The sequence below is a fragment of the Achroia grisella genome, unplaced genomic scaffold (genome assembly GCF_030625045.1).
Source record: "Achroia grisella isolate CSIRO2021 unplaced genomic scaffold, CSIRO_AGI_Agris_v1 utg515, whole genome shotgun sequence".
In the NCBI taxonomy this organism is placed as follows: Eukaryota; Metazoa; Arthropoda; class Insecta; order Lepidoptera; family Pyralidae; genus Achroia; species Achroia grisella.
The window spans coordinates 4,531,390-4,547,035 of NW_026712908.1; the positions used below are offsets into that span (position 1 = coordinate 4,531,390).

Here is a 15,646-nt window from a genome sequence, read left to right on the forward strand (position 1 = left end):
GTATAGTACGTTCTTCCTTTCTTTCTTTCATATTATTAAGTATATTAGGATTCAAACCCTGAATAGATTTATTAATTAAGCTCATTTTAACACTTTTTACCACTACACCATCGCCAGATAATGTAATAGTAACATTTCTTTAAGCTAAATAACGCGAGCATATCCTTAATACTCTAAAGTCGACAATAATGTAATTGATAACAAAATCTCTGCACACCCCTCGCATTGGCCGCGTGCGTGATAATATGAGTCACGTGACTGCAATTACTTATCAACATAAGCGAACCCAAGATGCATATGAGTTGTTTTTTTTTAATTTTGACATTTTCGTGAAAAGCCACCAAAAAGTATTAATAATAAAAAATATTTTAAATAGATACATATACTAGCTTTTGCTCGCGGCTTCGCTCGCGTTAATTTATCCTCTTAGGGGTGGAATTTATCAAAATCCTTTCTTAGGGAATGCTTACGTCATAGTAGCTTTATGCATGCAAAGTTTCAGCCCGATCGGTTTAAAATTGACAAAGTTTCATATAAACTTTCATCCCCTATTTTATCCCCTTGGGGGTAGAATTAATCAAAATCCTTTCTTAGCGGATGCCTACGTCATAACATCTACCTGCATGCCAAATTTTAGCCCGATCCGTCCAGTGGTTTGGGCTGTGCGTTGATAGACCACTATGTCAGTCACCTTTGTGTTATATATATATATATATAGATTATAAAGATGGTGCTTTTAAATTTATTCATGACATATATTGAATATTTATTTATTAATTTTCATTAAATGAAGTAGAAATCAAAGGTCACAAAAGGTCAAAAGTAGAAATCTTCGCAGGAATTTTTAAATCAATATACAATTTAAGAATCTACTTCAAGAATTTGATAAACCTGAAAAGCATAATACATCTGTAGCGCTCTCTTGTAAAGTTTTAATCACTAATATCTAACAACAACAATTCACTTAATTAAACAACATTTAAATTTTTTTTTTTCATGACCATCACATTTTACTAAATTTATTCTTTCAGATCTTTAGAGTAATTTTAAAGAAAAACTGAATAAATATACAACAATTACAGCATTAAAATAGAACGATCCCCCTTCCAGTTCAAACAGGAATTGAAATTACGACAGTAAACCCGAGCTTCGAACTCCTAGCGGTACTCTCAGACTAAAGTCGAATCCATCAGGCGAGAGTTAGCCTTCAGCTGCTCCATAAGTCCTTCTACAGGTTTGGAGTGCCATCTGCACTTGCTCCCTATCTTTCAGTTAATCTGTAAAGGCTAGATGCGACCGCAGCGTTACAATACTTAAAAAAATCCTAAGTAAATAACTATCGTTCGGTGAAGCTGTAAAAGTCAGTCGCAGTGTTAGAACACTTCGAGTAACGCAGGCATAAATAAATAATCTACAGAATTAAAGACCTTCCATTTTACTAGTCAATTAGAAAGAAAGAAATAGAAATAGAAATAGAAATAATCTTTATTCAAATAAACTCATTACAAGCACTTTTGAATAGTCATATTTTGATTCTACCACTCATTCGGAATGCAGATTCATCACAAGAAGAATGAGCAAGAAACTTGTGTGATGCTCTTTTTAATAGATGTTTTTTTTTATATAAATAATTACAGTATAACAAGTAAGAGGCATGCGATAATCAAAGAAGTCGCTACGCACTCATTATTAATGTAATCAGATAATATGGTCAGTGCTATATATAGATTTAAAGTTTTTCTATAAAAACATTATTATCGTTAACGAATTCTTCAATTTGATAGTAAGCTTTTTTGCAAAGGAACTGTTTTATTTGACATTTAAATCTTTTTTCTGGCAGATTTATAACAGACTCTGGTATTTTATTGTAAAACCTTACGCAATTGCCATGAAACGAATTACTAACTTTAGCCAAACGACATTTAGGTAAAATCAGTTTGTTATTGTTACGTAAGCTTTTATTAGTGCAATCACTAACTCTTTTGAAACTGTCTATATTCCTTCTGGCATAGATGATAATAAAAATCATAAAATAATAGATGATAATAAAAAATAAAGAAATAAAGAAAGAAAGAAAGAAAAATATATGTATTTGGCGCATACAAAACAATCATACAACATATTACAAAAATTATAACTAATTATTTTAGATAATAATTTCCAAATCACCAGGTTAAAGAACATCAAACAACATGTACAACAATCTATCAATGTACTCAATGTGTCAATTGGAACACTGATGGTATCTTAGTATTTGTCGTACCCAGTTAATAAGATGTCAGGGCGACGCGTCGAGATGTTGCCGAGATTGATGGATGCTGCGAGCACGGTGGGCCGACACGAAATGTTCCCGTTGTTTACTTCGCACAGTTTTTCTTTAAATATTCTGAGTGGTGTAGTAGTTTTGTTGTCTTCTCAATTTCCAATGGTTGTGGATTCTATGATATATATACTATCTAGTTTTTTTAAAGTAGAAAACATACTTGCTACTCACTTGATGCCATGAGCACCTGCAACACCAAGGGAATGCGTATGCTGACTGGATGTTCCTATGCGGCCCTGGTTTTTTAATTGGAACGATTCTCCTAAGTTTGAATATAACATAAAAAATATAAACTAGGGTAGCAAAACACTACAACTAATCTATACGACAAAATAATAATAAAATGTTGACACAGTATTAGTCCAGTAGTACCTAACAGTACAATCTTCTCTTGGTTTGAGATTATATGTCGACTTGTGGTAGCTAAGTTCAGGTCTATAATTCTATTTTAAAACGGAAATCAAGAAATGGTGAATGTTGCTGACGTACTGGCCATATTTATTTATTTGTACAATTTACAATAATGGTTATTGAAAAAATATTTAACAGCAATCCCTGCACTAAACTCAAGGCTTGTATCGCAGGAATCAGAAATCTTTAAGTTTTGTATTTTCTATTAACAATTTTATTACATATTTTTGTATACCGAACACAGTCTAATAAAGAATTTTGACAGACAACAGTGACTAACCTTCTATTCGGTTAGATGTCCTCAAGAAGACTATGAATAAAGATTAACACAATCGTGATCATATGCTTTGTAGTGTGTAGAAAAAAATATATACCAAATTATCATAACATTATAAATATTAATATATTTATTAACATACGCAAATAATACGTGAAATTATATATTCCATTTACGGCTTCAAAGTTGTAAATATAAAAACTGATGAATTAGTAATTATAACTAAAAATATTCTCTTAAAATCTCATTAGCACACCCCGCAAAATAAATGGAACAGATTTTCATTGAGAGCGAACGAATGGTGAAAAAAATGGCTAAAATCTGACAAATGGGTTTCCTTTAACGTCTGCGCCTATCTTATTATCGTTACCGACTACCGAACAGAACTCTCATTTGGATCTTCTTTTTACATCTCAATAAAAGTTGCGCAAACAATTCTAGCCTCTACGAACCCTTGCAGCAAAGTTACAAGTTCCTTGAAAATTTTCAGTGTATTAACTTTAGCAGCTTTCACATCATATTCAACACTATCTACTTCAGCTTTGGGTTTATTTTATTTTGTAATGCTCTCGAGTAAGATATCAATTTGAGAAGAAGCGTCTGTGTTAATAGCATTATTCGCAATCTCATCCATACACTCGAGGGTTAGGCCGACTATGGAAGAAGTATCATTTTTTATGCGACATATAAAACATATTTATAGCAATCATAATCGCTGGAGTTTTCCTACTGCCATGTTTGGACAAGATAAATATAAAATAATAGCTGAAAAACTTCTTTATTCCAATAAAGAACATTTTTCCTAGCAAAAACATTATTTGGATGTCGTTCTAGTTTTTTATTATGTGTATATATTTGAATCATCGACTGGCTAGTTCTCAAGATACTATTACAAAAGTAGCATACCAAATGTTCATTATCATTAAAAATATATTTTAAAAATTAAATTTCAATTATATAAAAATATAGAATATTCAGTTTGTAATTCTATTATGAATATAAAAATGTTACTATAATAAATTATTTAAATTGAAATTGGTTTTTATTTTAAATATTAATTTATCATAACAACTTATTTAAGTCTCTCTTCAGAACTCAGAAGATGTAATATATGTAATGTAAGAGGATGATTTTGACCACACTAACTACATTACTGAATATAACTTTCAGTTTTCATATTTTTGCATCAGTTTTTAATTTATATTATTATGCATCAATTAAAATGCTTAATATCAACAATGCATTCTTTTGATATTATATTTTTGTTGACGTTACAACAAACAAAAAGCGACTCATGGATTTCAATATCATAATGCTATTGTTAAGCTGACCCTACCGCTACTCAATGCGCTCTCAATTCGCGGCTGTTATTATTATCTTGACCCGGTGATTGAGCTCTCCTGCTCTTCATCTCATTGAATGCCTCGTATTGGCCGACGAGATACTTTCCCGCCTCCCGCCGTACGACTATTGGCTGTCCCCGCCACGCCCACTCAACTTCAGAAGCTCTGCTAAGGGTAGTTGAAAACCCCACTTATATATTTTTCACCCTTATGTTACGCTCGCATTCGTAAAGTTCCCGTCGGGCAGTACGCACGCGTCTCTACGATTTACGCCGCGATAATAGCGTAGAAAGTTTTAGTTTGTGTGTCGTAAGTTAAATGACAAAACAATGACAATGGACATTCAAAGTAGCTATCAAAATTATAAAGAAGCATCGCCAGATGCAAAAGACAATAATCTTAATATTGAAAGTGCAAGAACTTCGCATATTTCGAAGACAGACATGCAGTCTACTGTTTTAAATCCTGGAAAGGCATCGAAGCGGTCTTTCGATGTGGCGTTCCTGATGATGCCCGATGAAAAACTTCGAGCGAAGCAACCTGAGAGGCAGCTGAGAGTTTCAAAGCAATTATTTAATAGTGATGAATGGGATCAGTCTCAGAAGAGAATTCCAGAAATTTATAAACACAGTGAATATTCGAATGAAAATGGAATGGATGCTAAGGATCAAGATGATGACAAAATTCGTGTGAATAATAACATATCACCAAGTTTTGGTTCAGATATCAATATAGATGTTGGCACTGATGAATATCCCAGTAAGTCTATGTATTGCAGTGATTCTGAGAACTCAGATCGTTCAAGAAGTCGCCCGAACTCTAACGAAAGTGCAGCTAGACATCCTAAGTTCCTGCCAGAACACAAGAATAAAATCTTTGATGATCCCACACTGATCAGCATGCAATCAAGAGCGAGGTACGAAAATAGATATTCAGATAAACCACAGGAAATGTCTCCGAAAAGTGCTTTCACAAAGGTATCTAATTACGTCATCCGATCTCCAAATCCATCGATGAGTCCTGATAATCTGCTGTACCAAAACTCTGTGAGTCCACCGCTCTCAGCTTCAAGTCCACCATCAACTTCTTTTACTAAGACACCAGCCTTTAACAATTTGCTTACACCAGCACATTTGTTAAACGGCAACAGTTTCTTTAAAGCTCAAAATATGCAATCTTCGTCTCCAAATTATACAGAACCATTGGCACAACGGTCAAATGTAAATTATAATAAAAGTATGGAGTATCAAGATAAACATGCGGAGCCAAAGGCACAGTTACCATCGAACAAATTGAACTTTCTGCCATTCAGACCTGAGATCCCGTATCTTCCGACCGGCTCGTCATATCCTTTCGGTGTACAGAATTTCCAACAGCCGAATGCTGATTTTATGAAATTTCCAGTGCCGCCCAGAGAGCCAGTAAATCCTTTGATAGCTAACCCAGCTGCAGCAATTCTAAGTACGCTGCTTCCACCAACATTAGCAGCATTCTCATTGCCCGCGCAAAATGTTTGCGCTAAATGTAGCATCAGTTTTAGAATGACCTCAGATTTAGTGTACCATATGCGTACACATCACAAAAGCGAGTCGCAAGCAGATCCGAATAAGAGAAAAAGAGAAGAGAAATTAAAATGTCCTGTTTGTAACGAGAGTTTCAGGGAAAGGCATCACCTGACCAGGCATATGACTGCTCATCAAGATAAAGAGGGAGATATGGATGACGTCACTCCGTCGCAGAGTTATAATAAGAAAAATAAGCAATACTACAGTCATAACAATGGTTCTCTTCTTCATAAATGAATTTAATAAAAATGCATTCTGCTTAAAGTAATAAATATACTTTGAAGTGAAATTGGTATGCCTGAGCTGAAAAAATCATTTAAATTTTAAATTAGATACCTTATTGCAATGTCGATTCCGAGTTCAATAATTGTTCTGGGTTCCGTTAAAATAAATTGTTGTTGTTGTTTAATTATTTAAGTATTACATAATACGTGCAATATTAGGTTTTAAGTATTTATTTTGTAAATAACTATACTAGTTCTAGTAGCAAAACAATGAATAAATACATGCAACATTATAAAATATATATTTTTTTATTTTAAACATTAAAAGATATTCTTTTTTTAAAAACTTATGTTTGATATTAAGTTTGTTTATCTAATTTTGAATTTGAATTTTTAGTTTCCATTTAATTTCTAATTATTAAAAACAAATATTAATATGAATTTATTATATCACTTTCATACATTTAAAAGTGCATTGTACATACATTTAAAAATTTCATACATTGCTCTAAAGTTTTGTTTAAAAAATAACTGAATATTTTATGTGTAGTATAATTCCATTTTTTGAAAATTTAAAATGAAATTGAAGACCATTAGAAAATTTCACGAAAATAAAAACATCTTTAATCTTATTTTATAAGTTATTGTTTTTGAAGCTTTTATTATTGGTGATAATACCACTGAAATTTAGTTTACCTACACCTTTCCTGCCTGTAGGTGAAAAAATCAACGGACTTATAACCACATCTTCCAATAATGGCATTTTCAAACCTATACAATATTAAAATCTACAAGAAAAGAGCTCCCTTCTTAATAGGACCGCAACACACTTGGAATTCCCCTGCTGTTACGGGTGCTCATGGGCGGCGGTAATTACTTACCATCAGTTGAGCCGCAAGTTAGTCTGTTGTTAATGAAGAAATCCAAATAGAATAATCATTCTTATCAGTACTGACATATATTTATGTCAGTACTGATAAGAATGATTTATAATGCATGATTAATACCAATATAATGTAATCACAACATAATGTAAATTACAACAATATCTCATATTTTTATAACATACATCTGTTACCCGCGAGTAGAATAGATACATACGTCCGAGTAGAATTTTAATAAACAAAATTTCTAAAGAAAATAGCCTAAGCTACTTCGTATAACATTATTACAAGTGAAAGTCCCATCAAAAAATCTGTTTCGAACAAATAGTAGTAACAAGTAACAAATAGTAAGACAGACAAAAAATTAATTGGTTGATGTAAGGTATGTACTTTTATATGCATTTAGTGCAAAACTAATTATTAATAATAAAAATAATCTCAGTACAATTTACACAGCGCCATCTAGACCCAAGTTAAGCTAGCTAAAGCTTGTGTTATGGGTACTAGATAACTGATACAAATACATAGATATTTTTTTTTCGTAAATACATACATATTTATATATTTATACATAGAAAATACCCAGACCGATACAAACAATCATATTCATACATACATATTGTGCCGTGCGAGGAATCGAACCCGCGATCATAGGACGTAAAGCGGTGTGCTAGACCACTAGACCACCGAGGTCGTGAAATTAAACTTAAATGACAAACAGACACTTAATTTTTATTTATTTGTGTAGTTTATGTAGTGCGTAGTTTATGTTGATAGCGCAAACGAGCTTACGGCTCACCTGATGATATGTGTATGTATGTGTAACAACCAAACCTTTTTGAAAGTAATCTTTTCTTGAAGGTTTCAATATCATATCGGCCCCATATAACCACTAGTGTAAGTTGATTCCTTAATACCACTTATAATGGCAAAATACTAATCTTTTTAACTTAATATAATAAAAAAATATATTTCTATTGACAGCTTCTGTGATTTAGCGGTTTAGCATACCGCCTTACTTCCGATAGTCACGTATTCGATTCCTCGCAACGTATGAACTTTTGTATTCAGAAGTTTCTATTGATTTGGGGTTTATTAAGTAAAAAATTTAGGAATTTACGAAAAATAATATGTGAATGACGAGAGAATGGATATATAAGTGAAGGAAACGAATGAACGAGTGAATTGAACGCTAGAACGAGGAACGACGAATATTTCTTACTGGATAGTAGTGCTTTCTTGTAATATCTGAAAATTAATATATCTGAATATTTATTTATTTATTTACTCTTACTTACGCACCAATTACAGACAAACAAATGTACAAAGAACAAATAGATAATAAGTAATAAGTACAAAAAACGGTCTTCTCACGTAAGCGATCTCTTCCAGACAACCTTTGGGTAGAGGAGAGAAGACAGAAGTGGTAGATGGCGCAAGACTTTAAAGTACTTTGTTATATCACTTGCAAAGTACCCATAACACAAGTTCTGCTTAGCATGGGACTGGGTGGACCTGTGTGAATTGACGAGAGTTGCTATTATTATTATATTTATATTATCAAAGAATGAATTGAATCCTCAATTATACTATAAAATATTAATAATTTATTAAATACAATTAATATATATATATGTCTCTGCACAGAAGAGATACTCGCAAACAAATAGATTATCACCATTACACAGTATAAAACAAAGTCGCTGTCGGTGTCTGACCATATGTATGTTTGAATCTTTAAAACTACACAACGGACTTTGAATTGTTTGTGATTCAAGAGGAAGGTTCATACATATAATACACTAGCTGTACCCGCGAATTCGTCCGCGTGGAATTTAACTTTATTTTTCTAAAATAAGAGTAGCCTAAGTTACTCCTTACTGCGTCCGCTACCTGTCAATAAAAGTCCTGTCAAAATTGGTTCAGCCATTTCAGAGATTAGCCAGAATAAAAAGACAGACAGACAGACAAAAATTGTAAAAAAATATATTTTGATGTATGTACCTACCGCATTTATATTCATATGCATATAGTAAAAAACGGTTATTTCAATATTACAAACAGACACTCTAATTTTATTTATATGTATAGATGTACACCGGGGCGAGTAGCTTGTAATAAAATTTTAGTCTAAACACATTATTATTTTTTTTCCAAAATTATTATACGTTCTTAAATCACTGGCTGTGCTCTTACGAGTAGTAACCTACACAGAAATCTGCACCATGAACTCATTCTCCCACAATCGCTACGCTTGCTCTGTGAAATATATATATTATCTGTACAGTATTCCCCATTTCGCAGGGCGAGCGTGACGAAAACCGTTGCTAAATGCTTGCGAACAGTATCGTTCCCATGTCGTTGTTAGTTCTAATTTACCATGTAGATTGGTTCGGACCGTTGGATGGGTTGCCATAGTAAATTGCTATGGGAAATGATTTACTGTCATTTAATGATTTAATCAGCATTCATAACGATATTTAGCGACGTCTTCAATATGCGTCTGTTTTTTTTATATTATAATAATAATAATAATAATTTATTTCATTAACATAGATGTTTTACATTTTTTTTTTTTACCTATCAACAATCACATATTTTTTTATATATTATATTTCTGCATAATTAAATACTTGTGATAGGAGATATTATATTTCTGATAAACCTCTGTCGTCGTACATGTATCTATATGTACGATTATCTAAGAATCTACTGAACGGATTTTCATGAGATTTTCATTTATCAACAGAATGATATATGAGGAAGGTTTTGAATATTTAATTTGTGTTACTAATATTATAAAAGCGAACTTTTATGAGTATGGATGGATGGTTGTTTGTTACTCTTTCAAGTAAAAACTACTGAACGGATTTTTATGAAACCTTACAGTATTATAGCTTATACATCAGAATAACGTATGGACTATTAATTTCATGGGAGTGTTTTCATGGAGTAAAATCTCGGGCATCCTGGCCATCTGGATGAGTGGCAGTCCTCCAGAGTGCCTTTTTTCCAAAAACTTTTTGCCACGCACAGCCACATTGTGGAGTCACCTTCCAGCATGTTATTTCCGATACGATATTGAAACTTTTAAGAAAATTGTGTATTCCTTCTTAAAAGGCCGGCAACGCACTTGTAATTCCCGGGTGCTCATGGGCGACGGTAATCACTTACCATAAGGTGATCCGCAATTTCATTTATACCCTATGGTTTACAAAAAAAAACTCCAAAATGACAAAAGAAATTCAAGAACTAAGTCGAGTTGTTACTACCGAACCGTAACCAAATACAAAACCAATGTTATCTCGGTTACATCCTTCGTATTTCACGTGGAATGTGCAAACTTCACAGGGTGTCCCGAGATAAGTGCTAGGAGAACAATATTTTTGCTCGCCCGCCGAACCGTGAGTAATTCAATAGAAAATATTCACATTGGGGACATAGAGCGGTGCCCCTCCGCTTGATACAGGACGATCAAAATATATTATTTCTTTTTTTACATACTAATATTATAAACACTTTATAGTTAATTGAAGGAGCTAGCTGAAGTGAACGGTAGGGATAGTAATAAAAAAATTGTCGTACAAGAGACTGAAAGGTCCTATTTGTATATGTGATTCTCACTGTGACTTTGAATAGAAAAAAAAGTTACCTCTGGATAATTCATACAACATCATCTAGTTCTCGGGAAGCAGAGTTTGTGTTATAAATAATAAATAAGTGATTATATACATAGTTTTTTTGTAAATACGTTCATAATGTAACCCTTTCAAAACTGGAGTGCACAATCGTAGACATAAAATATCATTTAAAACGATATTATAATTTCCGATTGAAAACGATTGTATTAATTTGTTCACTTATAAATATTTTATTTGGTACTACTAATTTGTTTTCAAAAATTTAAGGCAATTTTTTTTTCTCCTTATTATACTTTAGACGCATGGCATATACCAAATCCATGGGATGTAAAAAAATAATTCAGGTCTGAAAGGGGTAAACACTGACACCGATACTCAAAAATCATACTCATGTTTGTACCATGTGAAAATCGAACCCGCAACCATCGGCATTAAAGCAGTGTGCTAAACCGCTAGACCACCGAGGCCGTCAATGTATAACAATTATGTTGTAGTAATATGTAAATGTTGATATTTTTTAATTACATCAACGGAGCACCCTATAAATGAACACAATGTTTGCAGACGTAAACTCCTTATGACGGATGTGACCCGTAATACGGAGCGAGGCACATTTGAATACTGCGCAGTGCCCTCTCACTACAGCTTGAAGATATTAGTCGCTTTCGACTGTCTCCGTACGTCTGTTATCTATGTACATTAAAATATAAATCAGAAGAATTTGCTTGTGTGTTTGAACGTAATAATCTCTTTAATATATTATAAAAATGAAGTTTTTTAAGAAGAATAATAGTAAAAACATTCTAATAATATAAAATATGGATATAGAGACCTTCAAGAAAAGAGCTTATTCCTTCTTATAAGGCCGGCAACGCGTCTTTAATTCCCCTGGTGTTGCGGGTGCTCATGGGCGGCTATAATCACTTACCATCAGGTGAGCTGCTAACTTGTTTATCCCCTATACTATGAAAAAAAATGTGATGACTTTCGGTTTCTAATAAGTGATAGAATAAAAAATACGATTCTTCAAAGGTTTTTATTTCTATGTATTACGTATTATTTCTATTTTTGATAATAAATAATTTCATCAGTTGCAACAATAATTCCTATGCTGAAATATTTGACAGTCACGGTTAATCAATGGAAAGCACAATATTTTCCACTCAAACGGCTACACCGAATACAGATAATAATAAATATGTATTTCTGAACGCATTTACAAGATTACAATATTAGCGCTCGCACGTTCGCCTTCCGCCGAGGCGTCATTACAAATGATAAATAGTCGGCACACTTCGATAATCAAATTCAAATTTGGAATCTGTTCTACCCTCGCGTTTCTTTTTTCGAGGCAAAGGGGCGCTCCGTCATACAGCCAGGCTGTTTTCTATTGTGAGAAGATTGTGACTTTATTAAGCGTGAACGAATGGTGTCTTTAACCGATTCGCGACGGTAGACACGTGACCCGGAACCGATTATGGTCCCGTGCCGATTTGTATGTATTTGTATGTAAATGGATGCTGGGGTGACGAGATAACCAGGCGTGGTTATTGATAGGGATCGTTGTGATTGAATTAAAGTGTTTTATATTGAATTGAATTAGCAAACTCAACTGACATTTTATTTAACTTTATTGTCACCTCCAAATTATAATGTATGTTTATTTGTAGACACTATGAGACACGAATAAGCTAACCAAGATAACAATCACAGCGCCACTTAATAGCAAACTAAACAGAGCCTCTACTTCCTATCTACGTTCTACTATGTCATACTCGTGAACGAGTGCTGCTTACTATTGTATAAAATATAATAGTAAGCAGTAATATAGCAGCTGATTACTATTATATATAATAGTAAGCAGCACTCGTGCTGCATTTGCTATATTGTATTGCTATAGTATATGCACTGGTGCATATGCTATAGCAATTTTATCAAATGGAAATAATAAATTAATGTGACCACCAGGTCACTTTATTCTCTCTAATTTTAATTTAAAAATGAATCTATTTTAGATAAGATGTAGCAAGTTCATTTGAGAATAATACTATAAGAGCTGAGTTTCTTGTTAGTTCTTCTTAGCTCGAATGCACACCGAACTGAACAAGCTCGATTGAAAAGAATAACAGCCGAGTGTCTTCTCATTTATTCTGCATTCCGAACTAACAGCAGATTTTGACATATCATAAGAGTCTGTAATAGACTTACATGAATAAAAAATTTAATTTAATTTTAATTTTGAATAAGGAATTACTTTATTTAAAAATAAAAATAGAACTATACTGCAATACTTTTGTAAGTCTAATTAAAAAAACTCAGACGTTTTCCATAAGTTAAATGTATGTATGATGTTAATGGATAATTAGGATAGAAAATGGTGTCTGCGAAGACAATGTGATGCAGCCACCGTTACCTACGACATAAGGGTAGGAAACAAAGCTGGGGACAAACATACGGAAACCATTGGTCACGCTCGCTGCCCATCCTTGCAGCATCGTAGCTGCGGTTTACAAGAAAAGCTATACTCTGTAAATATCTTATTTCATGTTATTTACAACTATCTGCAGCCGCGACTTCGTCCGCGTGGAATATAACTTTATTTTTCTAAAATAAAAGTAGCCTAAGTTACTACTTATTACATTAGTTACCCGCCAATAAAAGTCCCGTCAAAATCACAAACAGACAGACAGACAAAAATTGTAAAATATTATGTTTTGGTGCATTCACCGCATGCATAAGCATGTAGTAAAAAACGGTTATTTCAATATTACAAACAGACACTCCAATTTTATTTATATGTAATAGATAATGCACTGCCCTCAATGCAATCTCTGTTCGCCCTATGGTCAACTGGAACAAAATGCCTTATGTTGTTAAGTCTGCCATATGCACGTTTATTTTTGTATTTGGGCATTAAATTTTTAATAAATAAAATATCTCTAAAGTATATAAATAAATACAAATTATACTTATGTCTAAGATTCATTTTTTTTATACTACGATATGGGAATACGGCCCATCTGATGGTAAATGATTACCATAGTCTAAGGTCGCCTGAAACAACAGGGGTGTCACGTGCGCGCTGCCGATCACTAAGAAACCAATATACTCTTCTTGAAAAACCTATATCTATACATTTCACAATCTAAGTATACGCTCCTCTGAAACAGCACTGTCCGAGACCACTTAAGTTTTTAAATGGAATGTCACATTTTGCTTGTGACGCTTGTAGCTTCGGGAGCCCATAAATAATGTTATAAAGATAAAAATTTGGTTAACATAATATTTATAATTTAAATAATAGTAATTATAATATCTGAGGATAATTCATACAACGCCATTTCGCCCCAAGCTAAGCAGTGTTTGGGTTATAGGTACTAGACAACAGATACAAATATGAGAATAAAACACAATGGTGGCAACAGCAAGACAGTGAGAATATTTTTATTTACTAACCTACATCATTGCAAGGGCGGATCCAGTTGTGGCGCCAGGAGGTAATCACATAGTCGTGCTCAAGTCAAGAACTTATAATTTAATTTTGATAATAATAGAAAAGTAGGTATTTTATTAATGTACATAAGTACTGTACTTAAAAATATTTATTCTTTATTGTACTTTATGTTCAATTAGTGGTTAGTTAATTAGTTCACCTGAAACCAACTCAAGGTGGGGGTCATGAACCCCATGACCCCCCTGGATCCGCCGTTGCATCATTGATAATATTTCTTACAACTACTATATATGAAAATAGATGGCGTTAGTTGTCTCTAAAAATGAGAATATTTTGATAATAAATTATAATAAAATACATATATGTATATATATTTTTGAACACATTGATAACCGCATCGAAAAATGTTATTTCTCACATAGAGACCTGCATTTTTTTTATTGTTAATTACATAAATTGTTTGCGACCGCAAATAGCCCTTTAATATATTTAAGAATAAAATTTTAAAATTTCAAATTTGGAACGTCAGGCTCAGAACAACGATGTTATTTTATGCATAATTTTGCACTTATTCTCGAACATTCCGTGGCGTCATTATTAAAATCTGTGTACAATATATTTTAATATTTTATTTATTACAATTAAAACAAATTAAACATTGCAATAATGCCTCCAGCAAACATATATTATTTTTTAAATATGTTTTTTGTACAATAATTTGAGGTAGACATTATTTAACCCCTAGATTTATTTCAATTAAATTGCCCACGGATTATCACCCGATCCCAACGTGTTTTACTTTCGTTGCGGAGTGACCCACCGTTGGGCATGCGGTCTTTAACATGTTAAATACATATGTATGTGCCTAGTCATACAATATGATCAAACTACAATTTATTAAATGTACACGATAAACGAAATGAGCTATGTAAGATTTCAGATAATCATAATAACTACACGCGAAATAAAGATATTATACAATTGCTAAAAACAAGACTCGATAAAACTTTTAAACAATGCATTACTTTAAATATAAAAATGTATAATAAGCTACTACTATCAGACAATTACCTCCAAAAGAATTTAAATTGAAAATAAAATATTATTTTCAAAAACATCCTTTTTATAATATTATATTACAGAATATATGACTTAAAATGTAATTATATAATTATACCGTAATTATGATTTTTAAACATTATTATGATGTATTATAATTAGTTATACCGTGTATTGTGTACGTAATTAATTTATTTTATTTTATTTAATAATATAATTGTAATCGAATTTAAATTTTATAAATATCATTATTGTATATTATGACTTGCCATATAGGTATGTAAAGATGTTTTTCACTTTGGTCAATAAATGAAACTAAACTAAACTAAACTAAACTAAACAATAACGTTAATTTACAATAAAGTAGACGCTTTGAAATGACTAATATTTTAAACATAACTCTAAAATGGCAAGTTGAAGAGCGTGGTAAGACAAATATAATGTATTCAACGAATATTGCGGTGG

General features: G+C 32.4%; 1 protein-coding gene across 1 annotated transcript; it reads left to right on the top strand.

The window, feature by feature from the left end:
* Window positions 1–4,673: 4,673 nt before the first annotated feature.
* On the top strand, window positions 4,674–6,290 carry LOC131847087 (uncharacterized). Its single transcript, XM_059196544.1, has one exon. It carries the CDS (start codon window positions 4,684–4,686, stop codon window positions 6,154–6,156), a length of 1,473 nt encoding a protein of 490 aa, XP_059052527.1. The 5' UTR covers window positions 4,674–4,683; the 3' UTR covers window positions 6,157–6,290.
* The last annotated feature ends 9,356 nt before the right edge of the window (window positions 6,291–15,646 follow it).